This window comes from Rhinoderma darwinii, chromosome 8, assembly GCF_050947455.1.
Source record: "Rhinoderma darwinii isolate aRhiDar2 chromosome 8, aRhiDar2.hap1, whole genome shotgun sequence".
Classification (NCBI taxonomy): domain Eukaryota; kingdom Metazoa; phylum Chordata; class Amphibia; order Anura; family Rhinodermatidae; genus Rhinoderma; species Rhinoderma darwinii.
Genome location: NC_134694.1, coordinates 17342555 through 17370270, shown reverse-complemented (window position 1 = coordinate 17370270; position 27716 = coordinate 17342555). Strand labels below are relative to the sequence as shown.

Genomic DNA, 27716 nt, shown 5'->3' with positions numbered 1-27716 from the left:
GGCACTGCGGCACTATCTAAAAAGGGGCTGCCCAATTTTGACGTGTGCTAACTGAACCGCCGGACTGCATTTAGCGACACTTAAACTGGAACGCTGGATTGTTGAAATAAGCACGTGGAGAAATATCTAAAATTTTAAACCTAGCGCTATTATTATAGTAATGTAGTATTATTATTCTAGTAATATAGTGTTATAGTAGTTCAAATAACTAATTGATTAACAATAATTTTGTATTGTATCAAATTTGAAAGTAATGCGGCCCGTCAACTTCCCAATTTTTCTATATGCGGCCCACTTACCCGGCCGAGTTTGAGACCCCTGATATAGAGGTTGGGGTGCAAATACTTTATCCCAACAACCGCAGTATAGACTAAATCCATGTATTGAGCAGATCCCTATGAGCCAGTAATTCTGCGCTATGCCTATGCATCGCTCTCCACGTTCACCTTGGATTGTCCTTGAGACTGCAGCAGACTTCTGCTTTCGCTGGTGAAACTCGACACATATTTCTTAGTGCAGAATTTATTTTGAAGCAGATACTGAGCGAGGAGATAAGACTACAACTGTGCTTTTATGTTAGACACCACTGTAGCAGTAATAGTCTATTCACACATCTATGATTTCACTGGATGAAGGAGATGATGCCGAGAACAAGTGGAAGCTTTCAAGACAATTTCATATTTTAATCCAGAAACAGATTTGCTTATGAGCTTGAAATTTAAAGCGACACTCATACTGTAACCCCTTATAGGGCTTGTTCGCATGGACATTACATTTTTGTTAGAAGGATCACCTGACGATGAGCTGATCACAAGATGTCCTGCTGAGACCCTCAGCGATCAGCGGTAATCTGTGAGGGAATCCGGCAGCAAGTGTTCAATTTCCCTGCAGCTCCACCACAGGAAAAATGAAGCATTGCACAGTTCTCAGTAAAAATTAATGGCCTATCCATGTAATGCAAGGACGAGCCAGGTCCTCCAGAGGGAGAAACACTCTTTGAAGCCGCTCTCCACTCTTGCTAATAGATCATTGAGGAACACCACCACCTCTATGAACTGAAGGGTTTTTTTGGGTGGGCCTTAAGGACTAAAGGACATTTTTTTTTTACTTGACCTCTTTGCGTTCTGGTGGTCATAACTTACAATGTAGTCACTAATGGTCCCCCTAGATTGTATGGGTTATGGACATGGGAAAGTGAGTAGGGAAGTACACACATGGAAAATCCCAGAGGAAGGTCGATTTTAAAAGGTGGGGATTTGACACAAAAAAATTTATATGATCCTCATGAAGTTGTAGGGTTTAGTTATCTTAAGTAACAGAGGGTAGTGTTAACCTCTTCATGAAGCAATGTTAGTTTAAAGATATACTTGACTTCAGACAGCCCCTTTCCATATTCACTATTAGAGCATGTGAATGTTCTACTGGGGACCCCCCTAGCAAGATGCCTCCCTTTTAGTAAAGCGGCTCTTGCTCTGGAAGACTCCAACGTCTATACATTACAACTTAGGTCTTAGTATCTGGGTTTTGGTGCTCCATATTTCTCAGATATTCCATACATTATGGTAGGATGTTCTTTTCTTAGAACTTAGGAATATTGATGGATTGACACTTAAGTTCTAGACCAATGGCACACTCACAATTTGTGTCTAAAGCTTATCATACACATTACATTTTTCCTGGGCCTTTAGATTCTAATTGGATTTACCAAACATCGAATAGGTAGGAGTGTGTAAAGCTGGCCATACACAATAGATGAATGTAGGCCGACCCTACCGATTTTGGCGGGACTTGATGACCATCTTATGTGTATGATGGTATTCCAACTCTTCCCCGACAGCAGGTAGAGAAGGGTCGGTCATGTTGAATTTCAACATACCGATCCTTTTGTTCCTTATTTGATAAGCTGTTGCCAGAAGAGTCCGGCAGCGTCTTTCTCTCTTCTCCCTATTGAAAGCACCCTCAGCCGAGCCGAGCATTCATGGGGGATTCAGGAGCAATAGCTGTCGGCTGAATGATAATACACTGGTACTTGAACACTGAACTTATACATGGGGTCTTAGAACAATTCCACGCTGACTCTTGAGGTCCTAAACAATGACAACTGATGCTTGGGGTTGTAGAGAAATATTACTCTGACTTCTGAGATCCTAGGACAATGTCGTATTGACATTTGAAGTCCAAGACCAATGACACCTGGGTTAAATAGTAAGCGGTCCACCACTTTGGACTCTAGGTAGACAGAGTGGAGAAACAAAGAGTGACTCTCGTATCTGTGGACCTGGCTCGTCCATGTATTACATTGTCAACCATTCATTTGGATGGCTGGTGTATACTCTGCAATGGAAACGGTATCTAGCACCCATGCTTGAGTCAAAACTTGAAGTTATGGTCTACATTCTTCTGATCTCAGGTAAGTACATAAATGGAGGAAGCAACTAAAGCTTCAACCAACGTAATAATTGTCTATCCCTCGAATCCAGGAAGGGTTAGATAAGGTACAGATATGGACAAAACATATATTTATCAATGGGAAGTACTGCAAACTACTTAGATCTCGCTAATGTTTTGTCTTCTGAATAAAGAAAGAGGTCAACGGAAAGAATAGATCAATTGCATTCTGATTCGTATGTACTATCATCTCAGGTTTCAAAAATCCCCAGCGGGTGATATACAAAGCAAGAATTGCCACATTTTCCTGAAGAAAAGCGTCTTAAAGTCAACCTACATTGTCATTCAATGTCAGTACAGGGATTTCAGAAATATTTTTCATGCTGTTTCCCTTGTTCTGCAAGACAAAGAAACCTGAGAGTCTAGAAACAACTTTCCAGATGTCCACAGGTAGCCAAGTATGTAGACCGGGAGCAGAATCTCTTTTCTTTTCAGGAGGTACATGGAGACATACCTGTCCCTCTGCACTACATGGTCTTCAAAGCACAGCAATATATTATCTTATGTAACCATAACATTTCTGGGATTTTCTCAATTATGAAGCCTCAGTCATGGACAACAAAGCCATGTTGTTTATTTTCCTTTGGTAGGAGTCCACTAAACCAGATGTGATCAACCTCTAGAACCTGTCATGGTCATGTCAGTAGACACCTTTGCATTTGTGGTTATGATTGTACAATGTTTATAAATTCTGAGAACATCTGAAGGACAAGTTTCTCAAAAAACAGTACAAAATCTAATAATGAGTTTAGGTGAATGTCTGTGTTAGATGGTGTTGGTGGACATCCTACAGCTATCTCCATCGTTGGTGAACATCCTGTTGTCAAAGACGCCAGTCTTCACATATGTACATGATCCCAAGCCCTGATTCTTACCAAATATGACACCACCCCAGGCCATTCTAGACAGTCAGATTAGAGTAAATGTGAAACGAGGATTATCCATTCATGGAGAATTCAGAAGATCATGTATCTTAGACACGTTGTGCTACAAATTAGTAGTATAATGTGTAAAGAGATTTGGAGACAAAAATGTTCTGGGAGCTAGTGTAGGAGTTAACCTTTATACATATCTACACAAGGGAGCCTGGACATAGGACGGGGAAATTGGCTCCAACTAAGGAACAGTTGGGAGGAATGGATGACAGCCCAGGAGCTCTGCCAGCAGCAGATGTGAGAGTCATCTTCCTGTGCCAGTATGGGCGCTCATAAACTAGGCTATGCTATGCTTCACGTACCTTCAGCAATTCAGGCAAAACTTTACAATACCTCCGACTATTTTTTAACAACTGGAAGAAGCTCTGCAGGACTGGTATTATGATTTTATGAAATTATTTTTGGTGTACTTTTTCCCCGAATATTGACATCCCTTCAAATTTGCTTCATGAATTCCATATTATTTTTTTTTATCCATTTCTCTAGCTGTTGACCATTACACATAAAACTCTAGGAAGATTGTATAGAAAATTACATGATCCATATAGGAACCTCATTGTTTGACATGGAAACATTACACTGCTTAATGATTCTATATATGTGCAGCAAAGATAATTAAAGGGGTTTTGTGGTAATATTCATTACCCGTCTCCCAGCCCCCCCCCGATCAGCTTTTTTGAAGGAGCAGCAGCACCGTACATTTAGTTGCGGCTGGCCCTGGTACTGCAGCTCAGTCCCATTCCCTTGAGCTGCAGTACCAGGCACAGCCACAACCTGGGTCATGCTCCACCCCCTCAGGCCCTGCACTAGGCTTAACACAGCATATCTGTTTGCCTGGAGTGTTCCTTTAACCAAGTCCAAGAAAAAAAAAAGTGATCAATTAGCTACAATTTAGGATTTTGATTGAATTCCTAACAAATTGCTATGTACTCAGTCCATCCTGCAAAATCATGGGTTGAGATATGTTCCTCTAACTGTACTGCCCACTTCTGTGTGTATAGTGTAGCCTTAAATTGGTGACTCATGCTTGATTCAGATAGGAGACCAGGGATAATCCAAAAATGTCCCACATAGTCCCTAGGCCGTTGAGGTAAAGACAGTTTTCACACTGTCCATTTGAGTCCTGATATACAGAACTAGGATCCATTACTAGCCGCCATGTACTAACTGACTGTATAGCAGGACTACTACTTCAAGATCAGTAAGACTAAGCGTACAACTTCATGAAGGTTTGAGAACTGAGATGAGAACGCTAATACTGCCAGACACAGCAGATTATCCGGGAAATGTAAGAACTGCAAACTGGACGTTCCCGACATGAAAGACACTGTGGAGCTGAACAATGCAATTAAGCACATCACTCACAGTTCTAAGATCTTCTATGTTACAAGACCAGTCGACATGGGTACACCCATTCTAGTCGTAATGCCATCTCTGCCTTTTATAAAATTCAGTTCATTAAATATGTCCCAGCGAATGTGAATATATAGTGAGAATGGCACATACATTTAAAGCAAAAGGTCATGGCTACTATCGGAAAAATTTGCCAAATCATTCTAATAAATATTCTCGCCCGACTGGTAATAAAAAGAGACAATTTTTGTTAAATCAATAATATATGTCGCACCGTGACGTGGAAGATCTTGTTCCAGTTTTGGGTAAAGGACATAGTCTAACTGTTGACCATTGCCAGTGCAGACACGGTGAAGGAAATGTCTGACGGGACTAGACCAAGGTAAGAGTTTGTCATTTACATACTGCCCAGGAAATCAACAAAATAGACCTTCAAGACATCGATAGAGAACCACTTATATTTTTTTAAACCCAAAAGGGTATCATGAGATTTGAAAAACGTGGCTGATTTCTTCTAGAAACAGCTCCATACTTGTCCACTGGCTGTGTCTGTTATTGCAGTTCAACGCCATTTAAGTGACTAAGGTTTTAGCTGCAATACCTGACATTATCCATGGACTAGAGTGGCGCTGTTTCTGAAAAAACCATTTTGGACAACCATTCTAATTTATTAAATAAGGGGGTTGGCCCATCTAGACAATGTTTGTTTTTTTTAGAATGAAGTCACCCCAATGATCAGCTGATCATGACAAATATGAAGTTTTCTAACCTGGTGATCTTTTTTAATAACTGGGAGATGCTTCATGTGGCCATTCAATTCCCCTGTAGGGACTGCTGTCATATTACATGGTGCCCATTCAAATGACTCTTTCCGTTCTGCCCTACGCTAGATCCCCACTATTTCTATGAATTTCATATGTCCTATGTAGAAAGAAGTTGTACAGATGGAAAGACTACTTTAGATTGCTGATCCTCTATAATTTTACTTCCGGCAAATAAAATGAAAAGTCACCTTTTGGCCGGATATATGGAGCTTTACTTGGCTGCAAAGTTTAATGTACCTAAATGGGGTCATTCTGGGGATCCTCTAATAAGCTGAGCTGGTCATGACAACTGAGCAGTGCCTTAACAATGGAGCAGTTACTTCTATGGAGTTTTCTAGGCATGCTCTGTGACTTGTGAAAAGGTCATTGTGCAGGGAGGGTTAGGAGGTGAGCTGTGTCCATCAGCTATTGTCAAAGATGGATCCTGTGTTATCTATGTAGAGGTGTTACCTGTCAGTGTAATCCTGCCTGTGATGATAATGAGATGACTACTGAGAAGTGATCTCTACAGAACAGGAAGGGTCAGTCTATTGTGAGTGGCCAGAGGGAAAACTGCAGGATTTTAGGATTGTTTTTTTACTAATTATTTTTCTAATGACACATTCCCTTTAAACAGTGGCTATAGTGACAAATGAGGATAGATTCAAAAACAGTCCAATAAAATCTTAGAAGGATGAAATAAATTTTCATTGATCATTCTGTCAACATAGACGCACCAATTTTGGCTCTGGCCATTCATTATCGGTTGGCTCAGTTACATTTTTGGCATATCTACGGCCAACCTTCAGAGAATTAAAATTATGCTCTGGATCATTATTAAAACACAGCAGTTATTTCAGAGGAAAATGTTCAAAACCTGAGTCTACCCCCAGGAATTAGAGACAGTAAGTAGGTCAGTGTAATAAATGTGTTACTTCAAAGAATATACTTATTTTTGGTCCAATGAATTGAGGCTCTCGACAATACAGCTCTGCCAGTTTCTATATATCAAAGGGATCTGCTAAACAAACAAAACATTCCTCATCCGTAATTGGAAGGTAACAGTATTAAGAGAACAATTTTAAAGACTTCATATAGCCTGGTAACAAAATCTGTATTCCAGCTGTTAATGATGAGGAGAAGCATTTTGTGGGCAGACTGGAGGGTGTTAGGACAGACTGGAGGGTTGTGGGGCTTACTGGAGTTTCGTGGGGCAATCTGGAGGGTAGTCGGGCAGACTGGAGCGTGGTAAGACAGACTGGAGGGTGGTTGGGCAGGCTAGAGTGTGGTCAGGTAGGTTAGAGGGTGGACGGGCAGACTAGAGTGTAGTCGGGCAGACTGGAGGGTGGTAAGAGACTGGGGGGGAGGTAAGACATACCGGGGGGGTGGTAAGACAGACTGGGGGGGTGGTAAGACAGACTGGGGGGGTGGTAAGACAGACTGGGGGGGGGGGTGGTAAGACAGACTGGGGGGGTGGGGTGGTAAGACATACTGGGGGGGTGGTAAGACAGACTGGAGGGTTGTAAGACAGACTGGAGGGTTGTAAGACAGACTGGAGGGTTGTAAGACAGACTGGAGGGTTGTAAGACAGACTGGAGGGTGGTAAGACAGACTGGAGGGTGGTAAGACATACTGGGTGGTGGTAAGACAGACTGGGGGGTGGTAAGACAGACTGGGGGTGGTAAGACAGACTGGGGGGTTGTAAGACAGACTGGAAGGTGGTCGGATATGCTGGAGTGTGGTAGGACAGATTGATAAGCGTCTGATTGCTAGGCGCCCCATTTCTGGGACCTCCACTGTTCACTAGAACTGGGGTCTCGAGCACACCGCTCCTCCTCACTGCACAAAATAAAATGTAGAGTACTTTGAATGCAGCGACAGACTAGGATGCACAATGCCGCTCCACTCAAAGTCTATGGGACTGACGGAAACAGTGCTCGTTTGTAAGACCCATAGACATTGAATGGAGCGGCACCTTGTATGCTTGACCGGTTGTCCATTTATACGCCTCCACACAGCAAGGGGTGCAGTAATGAAAAATGGGGGGCTTGGGACCCGCATTTTAGGGATCTATAGGAGACCAGCAGTAGGAGCCTCAGCGATCAAAAATTTATCCCCTACCCTGTGGTTGATTCTGGGAATACCCCTTTAATACTACCTGTACACATCCATATGCACTAAGCTCCCCCTAGTGGTGACTGCAGGCAGTCACAATTTTATCATCTAACTCTATGGCTGTGTGGAGGGAAGCAGGGGTTTGTAATTTTATGTGTAAAAATGCTGCTATGTCTATAAAGATAAAGTATATTATGAAATGAAATATTGGACACTAATTTATGGGGAGCAGTCAGTGGGGGGGGGGGGGTCATTCTGTTACCTATTGCTCAGTTCCAGCCATAATATTATATTGGAGGTGAGAGCAAGTGCATCAAGACACTAGTTTCATGACACGTTAGGGACCTGTTTACTTCACTTTCCCGTTTATTGTTACTCGAGCTCCCCTCAGTTCTGCTCATGTTCTCATTGAATTATATGGAGAGCGCATGTCCCTTAAAGACGGTCCCAGGCGAATGAATTGTCTCTTTTGTCCATACAAGTCATTTATTGCACAATGTTACTGCATATCGGTGATGTAGCTGAGCCGGATTACTCTTAGTTCTAAACCTACTTTGTCTATGAGTCTTCTGCTATAGTCACAGCCTTTCCCAGGGGCATAATACATACTGTCATTAAGTATCAGCGTAAAATGATGGATTGCAATACAGTTCCTGGCAAGATGGTACATTGGTTTAATTGCTATTAGTGGTTTATGCTCTCCAGGTCAAAGGCCAAGGATGGTCACCCTCAATCATTTAGAAAAAAAGCCTGCTATAGCTGACATATTGCATGGATTCCTGACAAATCAGCATATTAATGAGATCCTGTACCTTTAAATAAATGAGGCTCACATAATAAAACACTATTATTGATCACATTTTTTAAACCAAATTGGATATCCCTTTCCTGTAAGACAATTTCCCTGTCGTGGAGCTGGTCGTGGGTGAGACTGTCAGGATCCCCGCAGATCAGCTATTATTGGCGGGGAAAGCCTGTGCTGCAGGGGAAATTACGCATTAGATTATCGCACATTATAAATATGGGACTGTCCATGTAATTCGTGGACAACATGAGTCCTTTAGAGGGAGAGTTGATCTTTGCAGTAGATTTCCACTCATTCTATTAGATCCATATAACTTAAAGGGAAACGGTCAGGTTGTTTTAGCCACCACGCCGCAATACATGAGCTGAGAATGTTTCCAAATATTCCCCAGTATGTTTTTTCTGATGCCGAAAAGTTAGAAAATTAAAATGGCGCGCTGTATGCTAATTAGCCATGAGGAGTCAAGTGGGCGGTGATGCTACCCTGTAGAGTCACGCAGTCCGTTCTCCAAACCAGCCATTCCAGGCTTGATAGACATCCCCCTTGACCGCTCTAAGTCATTACAAGACTCATCCTACTGTCATGGATGCGATGTTGACTTGTACTTCCCGGGAATTCCCATTGCAGCGAGGTGTACACTCTGCACGGCTGCACTGCACATGCCCGGGAGTACACATCACTGCACTGCACATGCCCGGGAGTACACATCACTGCACTGCACTGCACATGCCCGGGAGTACACATCACTGCACTGAACATGCCCAGGGGGTAAATATCACTGCACTGCACATGCTCTGAGAGTACACATCGCTGCACTGCACATGCCCGGGGGGTACACATCGCTGCACTGCGCATTCTCGGGGGTACACCGCTGCTCTGCACATGTCCAGGGGGTACACATCGCTGCACTGCACATGCTCTGAGAGTACACATCACTGCACTGCACATGCCCGGGAGTACACATCACTGCACTGAACATGCCCAGGGGGTAAACATCACTGCACTGCACATGCCCGGTGGGTGCACATCACTGCACTGCACATGCTCTGAGAGTACACATCGCTGCACTGCACATGCCCGGGGGGTACACATCGCTGCACTGCACATGACCGGGGGTGTTCACATCGCTGCACTGCACATGCCTGGGGGTACACTGCACTGCACATGCCGGGGGGGTACACATCGCTGCACTGCCCATGCTCTGAGAGTACACATTGCTGCACTGCACATGCCCTGGGAGTAGACATCGCTGCACTACACATGCCCGGGGGGTACACATAACTGCACTGCACATGCCCGGTGGGTGCACATCACTGCACTGCACATGCTCTGAGAGTACACATCGCTGCACTGCACATGCCCGGGGGGTACACATCGCTGCACTGCACATGACCGGGTGTGTTCACATCGCTGCACTGCACATGCCCGGGGGTACACTGCACTGCACATGCCCGGGGGGGGGGGTACACATCGCTGCACTGCCCATGCTCTGAGAGTACACATTGCTGCACTGCACATGCCCTGGGAGTAGACATCGCTGCACTACACATGCCCGGGGGGTACACATAACTGCACTGCACATGCTTGGGGAGTACACATCGCTGCACTGCACATGCCGGGGGGGGTTTCACATCGCTGCACTGCACATGCCCGGGGGGTACACATCACTGCACTGCACATGCCCGGGGGGTACACATTGCTGCACTGCGCATGCTCTGAGAGTACACATCGCTGCACTGCACATGCCCTGGGAGTACACATCACTGCACTGCACATGCTCGGGGAGTACACATCGCTCCACTGCACATGCCCAGAGAGCACACATCGCTGCACTGTACATGCCCGGAGAGTACACATCGCTGCACTGTACATGCCTGGAGAGTACACATCGCTGCACTGCACATGCCCGGAGAGTACACATTGCTGCACTGCACATGCCCGGGGAGTACACATTGCTGCACTGTACATGCCCGGAGAGTACACATTGCTGCACTGTACATGCCCGGAGAGTACACATCGCTGCACTTCACATGCCCGGGGAGTACACATCGCTGCACCTCACATGCCCGGGGAGTACACATCGCTGCACTTCACATGCCCGGGGAGTACACATCGCTGCACCTCACATGCCCGGGGAGTACACATCGCTGCACTTCACATGCCCGGGGAGTACACATCGCTGCACTTCACATGCCCGGGGAGTACACATCGCTGCACTTCACATGCCCGGGGAGTACACATCGCTGCACTGTACATGCCCCGGGGAGTACACATCGCTGCACTGCACATGCCCGGAGAGTACACATCACTGCACTGCACATGCCCGAGGAGTACACATCGCTGCATTTCAAATGCCCGGAGAGTACACATCACTGCACAGCACTTCACATGCCCGGGGAGTACACATCGCTGCACTGCACATGCTCGGGGAGTACACATCGCTGCACTGTACATGCCCGGGGAGTACACATCACTGCACTGCACTTCACATGCCCAGGGAGTACACATCGCTGCACTGCACATGCTCGGGGAGTACACATCGCTGCACTGTACATGCCCGGGGAGTACACATCGCTGCACTGTACATGCCCGGGGAGTACACATCGCTGCACTGCACATGCCCGGGGAGTACACATCACTGCACTGCACATGCCCGGGAGTACACATCACTGCACTGAACATGCCCAGGGGGTAAATATCACTGCACTGCACATGTTCTGAGAGTACACATCGCTGCACTGCACATGCCCGGGGGGTACACATCGCTGCACTGCGCATTCTCGGGGGTACACCGCTGCTCTGCACATGTCCAGGGGGTACACATCGCTGCACTGCACATGCTCTGAGAGTACACATCACTGCACTGCACATGCCCGGGAGTACACATCACTGCACTGAACATGCCCGGGAATACACATCACTGCACTGAACATGCCCAGGGGGTAAACATCACTGCACTGCACATGCCCGGTGGGTGCACATCACTGCACTGCACATGCTCTGAGAGCACACATCGCTGCACTGCACATGCCCGGGGGGTACACATCGCTGCACTGCACATGACCGGGGGTGTTCACATCGCTGCACTGCACATGCCCGGGGGTACACTGCACTGCACTGCACATGCCCGGGGGGTACACATCGCTGCACTGCCCATGCTCTGAGAGTACACATTGCTGCACTGCACATGCCCTGGGAGTAGACATCGCTGCACTACACATGCCCGGGGGGTACACATAACTGCACTGCACATGCCCGGTGGGTGCACATCACTGCACTGCACATGCTCTGAGAGTACACATCGCTGCACTGCACATGCCCGGGGGGTACACATCGCTGCACTGCACATGACCGGGGGTGTTCACATCGCTGCACTGCACATGCCCGGGGGTACACTGCACTGCACATGCCCGGGGGGGTACACATCGCTGCACTGCCCATGCTCTGAGAGTACACATTGCTGCACTGCACATGCCCTGGGAGTAGACATCGCTGCACTACACATGCCCGGAGGGTACACATAACTGCACTGCACATGCTTGGGGAGTACACATCGCTGCACTGCACTGCACATGCCGGGGGGGGGGTTCACATTGCTGCACTGCACATGCCCGGGGGGTACACATCGCTGCACTGCGCATGCTCTGAGAGTACACATCGCTGCACTGCACATGCCCTGGGAGTACACATCGCTGCACTGCACATGCCATGGGAGTACACATCGCTGCACTGCACATGCCCGGGGGTACACATCGCTGCACTGCACATGCTCGGGGAGTACACATCGCTCCACTGCACATGCCCAGAGAGCACACATCGCTGCACTGTACATGCCTGGAGAGTACACATCGCTGCACTGTACATGCCTGGAGAGTACACATCGCTGCACTGCACATGCCCGGAGAGTACACATTGCTGCACTGCACATGCCCGGGGAGTACACATTGCTGCACTGTACATGCCCGGAGAGTACACATTGCTGCACTGTACATGCCCGGGGAGTACACATCGCTGCACTGTACATGCCCGGGGAGTACACATCGCTGCACCTCACATGCCCGGGGAGTACACATCGCTGCGCTGCACATGCCCGGGGAGTACACATTGCTGCACTGTACATGCCCGGGGAGTACACATCGCTGCACTGTACATGCCCGGGGAGTACACATCACTGCACTGTACATGCCCGGGGAGTACACATCGCTGCACTGTACATGCCCGGGGAGTACACATCACTGCACTGTACATGCCCGGGAGTACAACAGCCCTCCTTTTTTTTTTCTTTTTTTTTTAAGTCCCTGTCAACCCACTAACATTTGCAAATCAATCCTGGTCACTATTGGATATGCACAGTCATGTGGTACAGGCGTTACCTTCAATGGGGGAAGTCTTCAGTCTCCTACACAGGCCATGGACATCACTGTAACTATCTTGTATTTTTTGAATGGCCTCAGCTCCTCGCAACTCCATAAGGGAGCGCAGCTCCTGCAAAGTGCAGCCAAAACCTCCGGCATGGTTCTGTTCTCTCCGCTGGTTCTTTGGGTAAAAATCCACTGAGCTGTTCAGATCTCCCATCTTGATTCACTGTTGTTATTTCCTGGCCAAGGAGCGTAGGTATCAGCGTGAGTGTGTGCAAATTTCGATTTCCAAAACTAGCGACCACAGTCTGCAGGCTTGGTATCAGTGGGTGTGCCAGATAGATGAACGGCCTAGGAAAACAAAGGAATATGTAGATTTAGTATTATTAAAGCCCCCCAATATATACACACACTCAAATGCATATTAACATCTTACAACCCATTAATCCAATACGAGCCTAGAGTGGCGAAGATAATTTTGACCTGGTAAGAGTTAAATCATCTCCGATAACGGCATTTTTGGGCCAATATAAACCGGCTCCATCTTCCCAGAACACATGGGGGTTAAAAATGCCTCTTGCTTGCTAGACATGCACTCATAGACTGTAGGGGGTGTTAAGTGCCACCAGAGGTAATGGTGGCATCTCAATGATGGCACATCCTAAGAACAAAGGGGCTGCAGTGCTATGTAAACCAAGACTTTGAGGATACCTGGGGCACAGGCAGAGGAGAAGGATGCAGATACAATTGAATGTGGCGTTTTCTGGCCCTGGTAAGATGTAGGGCGGCGGGCAATGAACCACCCCCAGACACATGCCTCTTGTTCCCGGTGCTAGAAACGCCTCTACCGCAACAAATCTTTTGTCCTGAAACCACTCCCAGACCAGGCGCTGGAGAGGAACTACAACATAACCTTATTCACTTGAATGGGGTTGTGGTGCAATTCTCTTCACAGTGCCTGGTCAGGAGGAGATCTGTGACAGAAAAACAGTCAAGTTGTCTGAATGGTTGAGGGATCCCCACTGATGAGACACTGATGGCATATACTATAGATAAATGGTGGGGAATCCAAAATCAGTAATGAGCCACAGTCCATTTAGTACAGTACACCAATGTGCACTAGAAGAACTAAACAGGGTTACATAATAAGAAGTAATAGATCCGTCAATGGCAGCTTGTTGATGGTTTCCAGTTATAATTTTGCATCATTCGTATGTATACTTAGGCATTCTTTGTCTCTCAAGCTCTTACAAGTCTCAGGTGGCTTCAACAGCCCATGCTATGTGAACAGGGAACTACAATGTATTCTTTATCCAGTAATTGTGACCTATGTGTAAAACTAAAGAATAGCAGAGCTGATCGACAACATTTGCACGGAGCTCGCGAACAGCTGATGATTCTTCACTACACCCCAGCAGCTTACATGTTGACAGAGCAGAGTAGCAGATGCAGGGTGATTGGTGGCAAGCGCACCGGTGAGATCCATAAATAGCAAACACTTTACCCGGATTTCGTACAATCATAGTTAATTGTGGATGATAATTTCCCCTTATCTTAATGACTGTCGTCTATACTTAATTTCCCAAAAGATAAACAAATACAGATCGGTCTTGCTGACATGAGCGCTGATGTTTGTATTCTAGTGGCAGAACGTATCACTTGCCTTAAAGAGACTAGAGACTATTCATTGCATCATTCCTCTATAACACCCAGTTGTCAATTTATTCATACAATTCCAGGAGGAACATGAATAAATTGACAACTGGGTGTTACTGTTCCCCTTGTCAAAAGGGGCGTGTCCCTACACAGTCTCACTCTGTCAGCTCGGATTGGACATTGTCTATCTATGCAGGGACACACCCCCAACTGATAACACCCAGTTGTCAATTTATTCAGACCTTTTTTGGAGGAATAACAGAGGAATGGCAAAATGTAGAGTAAAATGTGCTCCAGAATTGTTATTTCATGGGGAATACAAGTATTTACTAAACAGACATGTCAGGAGAGTTTACAGGTCCTCTTTAGATTTCACTTGACTGACCTACTTCGGCTCAAAGTTGAAGGTTTGGTCCAATGTATCAGTCTAAGTAAAAGATTTAAGGACTGGCCATAGATTTTTTTCCCAATGTGGCAGCCAAAAAAGCTTCTTCAGAAGTTGCCAGCGTCCACCATCTTTCCGTGATATGCAGCAGCCTGGGCATTGTATTACTACATATTTGCCAGCCCAGAATCTAAGACAACTGAGTGACAACCCCTGTGGTAGCTGTGATGACGCTTATTATGGGTGTCACTCAACTTTCTCTGGAACAGATATTACTAAATAACAAATGGTGTTGTCCACGTTGTACTGAAGAAGTTTATCAGACAACCCCTGATCATATATCCCATTAGGGCATATGAACGTCATGGAAGGGAGGGTCTTGCTGGGGATCTCCCTCCTTGATCTCGCCCTGGCTGAACGGGTCTGTCCATGTATTACACATATACAATTTGTGTATGTGTGTAAATGATGTTTAATAATTCCCAGTGATCTCCCAGCACAGGACAGTGTCACAGGACCATAGAGCAGAGCTATCAATCCTACCGCCACATCTCTACCCACATCCAGGTCCTTACATTGTACACAATGCAGGAAATACAGCAGTGGCCAGTCCAGAATAAGCCTTTTTTTTTTTCTCGTTATTTTATTATAATATGCCAGAAAAGAACATTTTCCATACATGTTATACTGGACAACCCCAACATGAAGGAAGAGGACAACTCAAGAACATGATGTGTTCAGCACAGAGAATAAGGGTATAACTATAGGGGGTCCAGAGGTAGAAGTTGCACCTGGACCCTGGTTCCTGAGGAGGTCTAAAGGTCCCTCTTCCAGTATTATAAATGGCACATGATAGGTGCGGGGCCTGTTACACATTTTACATTGGGGTCCAGGAGCTTCAAGTTCTTCCTCTGACAGGGATCTTACCTGTTTAGGTTCTTGTTGTAGACGGCATCATTACACAACGTTCACTGGGGATTTCATTCATGAATGCAGCCAAATCTAACAGTCACAGGCACCACTGCGAGTCCGAGCTGAGTGAGGGGGCCAATCCATGGACGTTGTTGTTTCCAGTTTCAGTTGCAAACTGCTGTTGTGACCCAGTCAGGGGCAAGCACACCTCGTATCTCCGCTGCACTGAGAAAACCTGCGGAGAGGAACATAAGGCACGTCAGCATTAATGTCCTAGGGACCAGTGCAGTTACTTGTCAAACACCTCAAACTATCTCAGTACTGGCATAAACTCCAACATCAGAAAATGTACACTTGGTACCCCCCCAGTGCCTCTCCTCCAGGCGCCCCTTTAAAGAGGACGAGTCACCTCTCCTGATATGCCTGTTTTAGTAAATACTTGTATTCCCACTGAAATAACAATTCTGGGGCCTCTTTTCTTAGAACTTTGTTGTGCCATTCCTCTATTGCTCCTCCTAGAAATGTATGAATAAATTGACAACTGGATATTACCTTGTTAAAGAGGTGTGTCCCTACACAGCCTGGCACTGTAAGCACTGATTGGACAGTGAAAGTCTGTGTAGGGACACACCCTTATCTGGTAACAGCCATTTGTCAACTTTTCATACATTATGAGAAGGAATAACAGAGGAACGGCACAACGCAGAGTTTCAAAATTGTTATTTCATGGGGAATGCAAGTATTTACAAAAAAAGACGTGTCAGGGGAGTGGACCGGTCCTCTTTAAGTACTTCTGCCCCAGGTTCCCCCTTTAGTACTTCAGCCTCAGGTCCAACTTTAGTGGCTTTGCCCCAGTTACAGCTTCAGCGACTTCCCCAGGTGGCCTCTCTGTGCCATTCTAAAATGAATCATGCTATGCAGTTTCCCTGAAAACCGGCTTTAAAGATATACAGAGCCCTGAGCTTAAATTGTTTGTCTCAAGAAGGCAACCGTCTCTCCACCTGCCATGTGGCTGGCACTATTATTTGAGCACTGTGCCTGGTACTATTATGTAGGCCCTGTGTCTGGCGCTATTATATAGGCCCTGTGTCTGGCACTATTATTTGAGCACAGTGGCTGGCACTATTATATAGGCCCTGTGTCTGGCACTATTATATAGGCTCTGTGTCTGGCACTATTATATAGGCCGTGTGTCTGGCACTATTATATAGGCCCTGTGTCTGGCACTATTATATAGGCCCTGTGTCTGGCACTATTATATAGGCCCTGTGTCTGGCACTATTATTTGAGCACTGTGGCTGGCGCTATTATATAGGCCCTGTGTCTGGCACTATTATTTGAGCACTGTGGCTGGCACTATTATATAGACCCTGTGTCTGGCACTATTATATGGGCCCTGTGTCTGGCACTATTATATGGGCCCTGTGTCTGGCACTATTATATGGGCCCTATGTCTGGCACTATTATATGGACCCTGTGTCTGGCACTATTATACAGGCCCTGTGTCTGGCACTATTATATAGGCCCTGTGTCTGGCACTATTATTTGAGCACTGTGGCTGGCACTATTATATAGGCCCTGTGTCTGGAACTATTATATAGGCCCTGTGTCTGGCACTATTATATGGGCCCTGTGTCTGGCACTATTATATGGACCCTGTGTCCGGCACTATTATATGGGCCCTGTGTCTGGCACTATTATATGGGCCCTGTGTCTGGCACTATTATATAGGCCCTGTGTCTGGCACTATTATTTGAGCACTGTGGCTGGCACTATTATATAGGCCCTGTGTCTGGCACTATTATTTGAGCACTGTGGCTGGCACTATTATATAGGCCCTGTGTCTGGCACTATTACATAGGCCCTGTGTCTGCCACTTTTATATAGGCCCTGTGTCTGGCACTATTATATAGGCCATGTGTCTGGCACTATTATATAGGCCCTGTGTCTGGAACTATTATTTGAGCACTGCAGCTGGCACTATTATATAGGCCCTGTGTCTGGGACTATTTTTTAAGCACTGCGGCTGGCACTATTATATGGGCCCTGTGTCTGGCACTATTATATGGGCCCCGTGTCTGGCACTATTATTTGAGCACTGCGGCTGGCACTATTATATAGGCCCTGTGTCTGGGACTATTATTTTAGCACTGTGGCCGGCACTATTATTTGAGCACAGTGGCTGGCACTATTATATAGGCCCTGTGGCTGGCACTATTATTTGAGCACTATGGTTGGCACTATTATTTGAGCACAGTGGCTGGCACTATTATATAGGCCCTGTGTCTGGCACTATTATTTGAGCACTTTGGCTGGCACTATTAATTGAGCACTGTGGCTGGCACTATTATATAGGCCCTGTGGCTGGCACTAATATTTGAGCACTGTGGCTGGCACTATTATATAGGCCCTGTGTCTGGGACTATTATATGGGCCCTGTGTCTGGCACTATTATATGGACCCTGTGTCAGGCACTATTATATGGGCCCTGTGTCTGGCACTATTATATAGGCCCTGTGTCTGGCACTATTATATAGGCCCTGTGTCTGGCACTATTATATAGGCCCTGTGTCTGGCACTATTATTTGAGCATTGTGGCTGGCACTATTATATAGGCCCTGTGTCTGGCACTATTACATAGGCCCTGTGTCTGGCACTTTTATATAGGCCCTGTGTCTGGCACTATTACATAGGCCCTGTGTCTGGCACTATTATATAGGCCCTGTGTCTGGCACTATTATTTGAGCACTGTGGCTGGCACTATTATATAGGCCCTGTGTCTGGCACTATTATTTGAGCACTGTGGCTGGCACTATTATATAGGCCCTGTGTCTGGCACTATTACATAGGCCCTGTGTCTGCCACTTTTATATAGGCCCTGTGTCTGGCACTATTATATAGGCCATGTGTCTGGCACTATTATATAGGCCCTGTGTCTGGCACTATTATTTGAGCACTGTGGCTGTCACTATTATATAGGCCCTGTGTCTGGCACTATTACATAGGCCCTGTGTCTGGCACTTTTATATAGGCCCTGTGTCTGGCACTATTATATAGGCCCTGTGTCTGGCACTATTATTTGAGCACTGTGGCTGGCACTATTATATAGGCCCTGTGTCTGGCACTATTATTTGAGCACTGTGGCTGGCACTATTACATAGGCCCTGTGTCTGCCACTTTTATATAGGCCCTGTGTCTGGCACTATTATATAGGCCATGTGTCTGGCATTATTATATAGGCCCTGTGTCTGGCACTATTATTTGAGCACTGCAGCTGGCACTATTATATAGGCCCTGTGTCTGGGACTATTATTTGAGCACTGCGGCTGGCACTATTATATGGGCCCTGTGTCTGGCACTATTATATGGGCCCTGTGTCTGGCACTATTATTTGAGCACTGCGGCTGGCACTATTATATAGGCCCTGTGTCTGGGACTATTATTTTAGCACTGTGGCTGGCACTATTATATAGGCCCTGCGTCTGTGACTATTATTTTAGCACTGTGGCCGGCACTATTATTTGAGCACAGTGGCTGGCACTATTATATAGGCCCTGTGGCTGGCACTATTATTTGAGCACTATGGTTGGCACTATCATTTGAGCACAGTAGCTGGCACTATTATATAGGCCCTGTGTCTGGCACTAATATATAGGCCCTGTGTCTGGCACTATTATTTGAGCACTTTGGCTGGCACTATTAATTGAGCACTGTGGCTGGCACTATTATATAGGCCCTGTGGCTGGCACTAATATTTGAGCACTGTGGCTGGCATTATTATATAGGCCCTGTGTCTGGGACTATTATTTTAGCACTGTGGCTGGCACTATTATATAGGCCCTGTGTCTGGGACTGTTATTTTAGCACTGTGGCCGGCATTATTATTTGAGCACAGTGTCTGGCACTATTATATAGGCCCTGTGGCTGGCACTATTATTTGAGTACTATGGCTGGCACTATCATTTGAGCATAGTGGCTGGCACTATTATATAGGCCCTGTGGCTGGCACTATTATTTGAGCACTATGGCTGGCACTATCATTTGAGCACTGTGGCTGGCACTATTATATAGGTCTTGTGTCTGGGACTATTATTTTAGCACTGTGGCTGGCACTATTATATAGGCCCTGTGTCTGGGACTATTATTTTAGCACTGTGGCCGGCAATATTATTTGAGCACAGTGGCTGGCACTATTATATAGGCCCTGTGGCTGGCACTATTATTTGAGTACTATGGCTGGCACTATCATTTGAGCACAGTGGCTGGCACTATTATATAGGCCCTGTGGCTGGCACTATAATTTGAGCACTGTGGCTGGCACTATTATATAGGCCCTGTGTCTGGGACTATTATTTTAGTACTGTGGCTGGCACTATTATATAGGCCCTGTCTCTGGGACTATTATTTTAGCACTGTGGCCGGCATTATTATTTGAGCACAGTGTCTGGCACTATTATATAGGCCCTGTGGCTGGCACTATTATTTGAGCACTATGGCTGGCACTATAATTTGAGCACTGTGGCTGGCACTATTATATAGGTCTTGTGTCCGGGACTATTATTTTAGCACTGTGGCTGGCATTATTATATAGGCCCTGTGTCTGGGACTATTATTTTAGCACTGTGGCCGGCACTATTATTTGAGCACTGTGGCTGGCACTATTATATAGGCCTTAAAGACTTATTATTCAGGCAGAGAGACATATTAAGCCGTATTCAGTGGCCTATCTACCATTGAGATAGGGGGCAAAACTGCTATGGTGGGAGGGAGCTCAGCAATGAATAGCTTCCCCTGATAGTGTCATAGTGGCTACTTACACCCGCCACTAGGGGAGCCCACTGCATACAGAATTATACAGTAGGGAGTGGGGCCCATTCTTAGTTGCTCTATGTATAACTCCCATCATCTTGTGTCTTTCCTATAAAAACATAGTGGAACGTATTAGACTACACATATTCTTCTATTTCATCCTATTTAGAGATGTTTTTATTAATAATACATGTATTAAGATACAAATAAAAATACATAAAATTACAAAATACAAGAAAAGTTAAATCTATTTTTATCCATTTGATGATTTTACCGCACTCAGTGTATGCGACGAGCCAAACTGGTAATTATCGTACATCAATTAAATTCAATTATTTAGCTTTATTGCTCTTCATTATTATTTCAAACCTCCCACTTATATATAATCTAGTGTACATTAAGACTGCACTATATACAGGATCGTTATGTTAAGTCGCCAACTCCCAAAGTACTTACTATGCTGAGAATTAGATGCATATTTAATAACCATTTTTCTTTGTATATTTTATACACTCCCAAGTGGCAAGGACAACTTTCTTATTAGGAGTCATCTTAACCTTGGCTTGGATCCTTTCATACTTAAAAGGATTTTCTCCCTTATCACTTCTGCGTGGAGAAGGGAAGAATCAGGAGATGAGATATGACATATGAGCCCTCTTGGTGACGCTCAGTAGCTGTGGCCAAAAAGGCTTATTGGGCCTCCACCTTTGAAGGATCTCCACAACTATGTCCCCATCATTTATGGTCTATATTAAAATTCCTCTATGGTAACTCGTTACCGACGTACATCATAGCGCCTTCTCTAATGTTGGATTTAAGTACTTTGTGTCCACCAGATAAAATCCTTCTGTAGACCCACCATCCAGCTCAACAAAAGAAGTGCATGTCCCCTTTTATTTATACTATATACTATTCTGCTATCATTGCACACATATCAGTAATAAGGATTAATAGATAATTTGTACATTAGAAAGGTGATAAACCCCCTGCTATTGGTGGGCCCCATTATAATGTCAGGGCACCGGGCCCACCAGGGAATTCTCTGGTACTCCTGTGGGCCAGTCTGACTCTGTGGTCTAGTATTTCTGTACTGTATAGAGCAATATTATTTAGATACTATATAACATTGTTATGTGTGTATAGTATTATATATATATAGCACTTTATGGTGACATTTTAGCCATGTATGGCAGTATTAGTTTGGTAGATTTATCAACGTTAGTATGACTATCCATTTCCCAAAATTGGAGATGGCCCTACAGGTATTTTGCTGATTGGCCACCACAGATCTTTATCGGTAAACCTCCACTTATGTTCATTGTAAGCATATGGGGTGTACTATTTTGTGTGTTCTGATCAGCATAGTAGAAGGTTTCTCTCACTCCCAATAGATCAACATTAATACCAAAACTGAGGGGTAACCTGTTGATATGGAGATCAATCGTTCTCTAGTCTGGATCTCAATGGCTTTTTTAACTAGCCATGGGACCACGGGTGAAATCTAATTCTTGTCATCTACAGTAGATGATCCTTAAGGGTTCCAAGGGAAGCGAGGACAATATAGATGAGCTGCAACCAGATAAACCCTGACATCTGATAAATAAGAGATAATCAATGTGTCCTGCCATGAATTCGCACTGGGATGGTCTACAGAATCACTGTCTCCGAAAGCAATAACGTCACCACAATTATCCAGTTACAGGGTCTTGTCCTTTCTAGAGCTCTGGAATAATTACCGGTGTCAGACTAATGACCTCTGCTGCCAAACATGTGGGTCGGGGAAACCATACCCTCACAAATGCCAACTAAGCAGGAAACCAGTTTGAGAGGAGGCGCATTGTTGTAACGGATGTATCTAAGACGTAACATCGGGTTCTCAGGGTCATTAATATAAAACCAAGTTGGCAGAAGAGATGTAAACGGACATCTGCACCCTCCCAATTCCAACTCTAACCATCAATGAATAATAACTTCCTGACATTAGTCTTAATAATGTTACTCTCATGTATTGTGCATTTTCACCCCAGCCTGTGTCCATCAAGAGCTTCCACAACAAGGACGTTTGATGCTCTCCGAGAAATAGCAACAGAGTGAAGCTTATTAATATTTTAGTGACAGCATCACTGCAGCTTCGCTGTTTTTGAGATCTGACTGTTTATATGATGCTTCCACCAAACACTCAGCGTTCTCCAAAGAAACGCGTTAGCAGAGCCAAGAAGCTCCAGCTGTCCAATTGCTCCATATTTCAGGCAGAGCAGCAGCAAGAAAAGGGGAGTCGTACATCCGCAACCTCCCTGAAAGGGCATTTACTGTATGAGATCTGCGTAACAGTCAGCCAGCTCTAATGGTTCACATTATACAATCAATTACTTTTTGGATTCTCTCGTGGCAAGAAAAAGAAACACAAAAATTAGCATTTATTATTAACACGTCCTTCTGAAGCAACTTCCCATCCCCATAGGATATCCATACAGTGTGTTGTTACTATGCCACTCTGCGTATCTACTGAAATGACATATTTATTTGAGTCGTCATCCATAATTCATGTAGCATTGACGTATTCCACAAAAATATACAGAAAATTACAGATGTAGCCTTCTTTACCTTGAATTTTAACGCATTAAATAAACAGTGGCTAGATCCCTTATCTTGGCTTTTTCAATGACTTTTCAATGGCTTTTGTTGTGTGATATCACGCTGCAGCAATTTATCAGAATCAAGTTAAAGATGGCTACATCTGTAACTTATTCCCGTTTAGATATTAGATGCCAATCAAAATAGACAACATTGCTAGCACCAGGGGTGCCCCTAGTCTTTTGCCCAGTGCCCCAAATCCCCCAGTACGAGAGATAGTCACATTCAATTTTATCTGCTTCCTCCTCCTACACCAGTGCCCCATGGTGCCCCAGGTATCTTCAGAGTCTACCAACACTCCTGATAGACACATATATTTACAAGGGTCAATTTGATGGCAAGTATTAGCTAAAGGAGATTTTTGAAACAGGATAGAGAAACTTTGCAGCAAGCTCACAGATTCAAGATTCTTCTTCTTTTTCTTTCTTCCTTCTTCTTCCTCCTTCTTCTTTTGCTTCCTTCTTCATCTTCTTCCTTCTTCTTCCTTCCTCATCTTCTTCGTCCTTCTTCTTCTCCTTCTTTTTCCTTCTTTATCCTCCTCTTTCCTTCTTCTTCTTCCTTCCTTCTTCTTTTTCCTCCTTTTTCCTTCTTTATCCTCCTCCTTCTTCTTCTTCTTCATCCTCCTCCTTCCTTCTTCCTCCTTCCTCCTTCTTCTTCCTTCCTTCTTCTTCCTTCCTTCCTTCCATTCTACTATGGGGCCCAGCAAGCAAGAGGGCCTGTCTCATGGATGAAGTGCTGTTAGTGGTCACTGTGGATAATGGAAGGATAAAGGGCCCTGTGGAAATCAAGGAAAGGAGGAAAAGACGTAGGGGACTACGTGGACACATAAATCATAATTTTTGTTATGTACGCAACCCCCTTTGTTGCCGAAGGTGGTCGTGATGCAGCTGGACCCAGTTTCAATTTTGCAGTACACCCCTGCCTTCCCCCTTTACTTTTAGGGGGTAATAGAGATGACAATTTTTCTGTTGGAAAAAGATTGCACGTGCAGTTGCCACTTTTACAACCATTTTCTGAAATTACCCTCTGGCCAGTCTTAGGTATACCATCAATAACAAATATAATTGCTCTATATTAATTAGTTAATCATCATGAATGGAAAAGGTGGGGTTATCCTAAGGAAACGAGAGCATCACTAGCATCTTGGCCCAGAAATACTTGTTCCATGCCATTTGGTACTATCATGGAAAGAAAGTAAAGAGAGTGCTGGGTAAGGCCCCATGCACACAACCGTAGAATTAGTCCGTAATTGCGGACCGTAAATACGGTCCAGAATTACGGACCCATTCATTTCTATTGACCACGGACACTTTCCCGTATTTTTGCGGGAAGGTGTCCGGGCCGTAGAAAGCCTCTGCAAAAGATAGGACATGACCTCTATTTTGCTTTTCTTTGACCGTGCTCCCATATTTTGTATGACCGTGTGCATGGAGCCTTAGCTAATGAAGACTACTGCTTCAGATTAACCCACCTCATACCATCCCTCATCCATAGACTTTAAAAAAAAATATTTTTAACCCCTTCAAGCAGTCCCTGGCATCTTTAGTAACTCTTCTTCTGTTAGTAATTTGGATCTTGGCGTCTCTTAACCTAGGTGTACCCAGGATGGTTGTATACATGGCAACCTTTGATACTATTAAAATTTTTGTGTACTGAAATAAAACAGGTTTCCCCATAATTCATCATTGTAAAACTCCTCAGCTTTGTGTACAATGGGAATAATTTTTGGGTTATCGATATGTCAATCATCTATATAAATTAACGTAACATGACGTATTGTATGGAAGGAAACACCATCCTAGAACTGACTATTCAATGTAGACATAACATCATATTGTAGCCAAATCCCAGAGGTCTAAGCTGTTCTGGACTGGAGCCATCCCAAAGTAGGCTTGTTACCTGTAATCTCTCCTGACATGTCTATTTTAGTAAATACATATATTCCCCATAAAATACACATCCTGAAACGTATATTTTTTTGGAACTCTATCTAGTGCTGATCCTCTGTTATTCCTCCTAGAAATTTATAAATCGCCAACTCGGTGTTACCAGTTGGGGGTGTGTCCCTACACAGACTGACACTGTCCAATCAGTGCTGATAGAGTGAGACTGTCTAGGGACACACCCGGTATGTTAACACCCTGTTGTCAATCCATGATACATTTCTAGGAGGAATAACAGGGGAACGATACAACGCTGAGTCCTAAGAAAATATGTTCCAAAATTGTTATTTCCTGGGGAATGCAAGTATTTACTAAAATAGACCTGTCAGGAGAGGTGATAGGTTTCCTTCAAGGCCGATGACACTAACAATTAAAGTAGCCATTATTCCAACCTAAATATGGACCATGGAGAAGTAAAAAGCCAGGACAGATAGGATGTAAAATATAGAAAAATATAGAAAAGTCTAAAATATTCCAATTTTGTAAGCAAAGCTAAGACATTTACATGAATTAGCCTCAGAAAGTCCAAGAACACTTCTTCCAGTTATGGGACAATCACTAAAAATAAAAAATAAAAAAACGGTGGTTGGAATGGCCTCTTAAAGAGGTATTCTCCACAAGTAATTTTTTGGCCAGTATGTGCCATCCTTTTGCAGCTCCCTTGCCATGCTCTAGCGTTACAAAACTTACATGAGGGGAAAGTTCTCTGAGCATGTGGTAGTCATGGACGATGACTCTGTGGCTGAATCATGTCCGTGGAGAGAGGCGGTGGGGAGAGGGGAGCAGAAGAAGAGGGAGGTAGGATGAAGGGAAGGAATGCTTGAATTTCAGTTGCCATGGCGACAAGAAAGGGTTCTGCTGCAGTGACGATCTGCTGTTGTTTTTTTTGTATACAGAGAAACAGAAAATATATTTCTGATCCCCCCCCCCCCCCGGTCGCGGTCTAAATCATTTAATCAGAAAGGAGAAGGAGTGCAGAACATGGCGACATTTTCTTGGCCAATTCATGAGGCCATGGCCATCTCATGTAAATGTACGGAGTCCTTAGTCTATTTCCGCGAAATAAGGTCTAATGTAAACTAAGAATCGGGCGACTTACATTTTTACTTAAAGAGATTGAGCGGTTCTCAAGCATTTGCATTGCTCATAACACCAAGACATGTTTTGAGGAACATTTCATTCTAAAATATAAAAACACCAGTAGATATAAGTCCTTGATTTGTCTTCTTCTGACATTCTATTCAAGGATTTGTCAGACCTGTGTTTGGGGAAAGCTGGGTGACTACCTAGATGGCTGCCATCATACTTCCCACATGATTTGTCACCTAGTTTCCCAACAGCCCTGAATAGTTCTGCAGTATTAGGGTATGTATCAGATTATTTTTAGGTTTGTTTGTCAATCAGGAATCTGGTCGAAAACTCCGGTGGGTAAGGAAATATCACAAGGACTTAACCCCTATGGTTAAGGGTAGGGTACGAACATATCTCAAGGACTCAAACCTGTGGGTAAGGATAGGGTCAAAAGATATCTCAAGGATTAACTCCTGTGGGTAAGGGTAGGGTAAGAAGATAGTTTATGGACTTAACCCCTGTGCATAAGGGTAGGGTAAGAAGATATCTCAAGAACTTAAACCCTGTAAGGGTACGATGAGAAGGTATGTCAAGGATTAATTCCTGTGGGTAAGGGTAGGGTAAGAAGATAGCTCATGGACTTAAACTCTGTGCATAAGGGTAGGGTAAGAAGATATCTAAAGAACTTAACCCCTGTGAATAAGGGTAGGGTGAGAAGATATTTTAAGGATTAACCCCTGTGGGTAAGGTAGGGTAAGAACATAGCTGAAGATCTTAAGCCCTGTGGGTAAGGGTAGGGTTAGAAGATATCTCAAAGACTTTTATTTTTTTACAAAATGGACTTTGAGGTTGCATATGCACGAGTTCTGCTTGCATGATCATGGCACATTTTGCTTGAATGCCAATTACAACATTCCACTGATTCCAAAATCGGAATTTTTGTAGCAAGCACTGAAAATGTTGTGTTCTGAAATGTATCAGAGTAACATACGGGCTATGGTTAAGAATGTATGACAGATGGAAGGTTCTCCACGTGCATTGCAAGTTCCTCTCTGTACTAGCCCCATAAAGTACCTACGGATGTAGCCATCTTTATCTTGACTCTGATAACTTGCTGCAGCTTGATATCACACAACAAAAGCCATTGAAAAGTCAATGAAAACTCAAGATAAAGGATCTTTCCACTGTGTATTTAATGTGTTAAAAGTCAAGATAAAGATGGCTACATCTGTACCTAGGACTGGTGGCAAGAATGAGGATAAGAAGAGGGGGGCGCAGCAAGTGGAGAAAAAAGGGACAGTGCCGGTCAGGAGTATGACTTATAGAGTGGCTCCTTCTCCCACTTGTCTATCCTGTTATGCTGTGCATTTTCTTCCCTGTTGCCCCATGTTGTGGCTCCTAAGGGAAGGTGGCTAGTATATGGTGCTAGGCAGACACCTATTTGGGTCACAAGGACAAACATTAAAGTAGAATTTTGAGATATGGTTGT

General features: G+C 44.7%; 1 protein-coding gene across 5 annotated transcripts in view; it reads right to left on the bottom strand.

Moving 5' to 3' along the window:
* The window catches only part of ATP2B3 (ATPase plasma membrane Ca2+ transporting 3), a 172039-nt gene that overhangs the window by 103876 nt on the left and 40447 nt on the right, over positions 1–27716 (bottom strand). For all 5 annotated transcript variants that reach the window (XM_075835358.1, XM_075835354.1, XM_075835355.1 and 2 more), the window contains exons 2-3: positions 15786–16005; positions 12833–13168 (exon numbers count right to left, since the gene is read on the bottom strand). In XM_075835358.1, the coding sequence (XP_075691473.1) occupies positions 12833–13034 (202 nt within the window). In that variant the 5' untranslated portion in view covers positions 13035–13168; positions 15786–16005. The remainder of the gene's footprint in view (positions 1–12832; positions 13169–15785; positions 16006–27716) is intronic.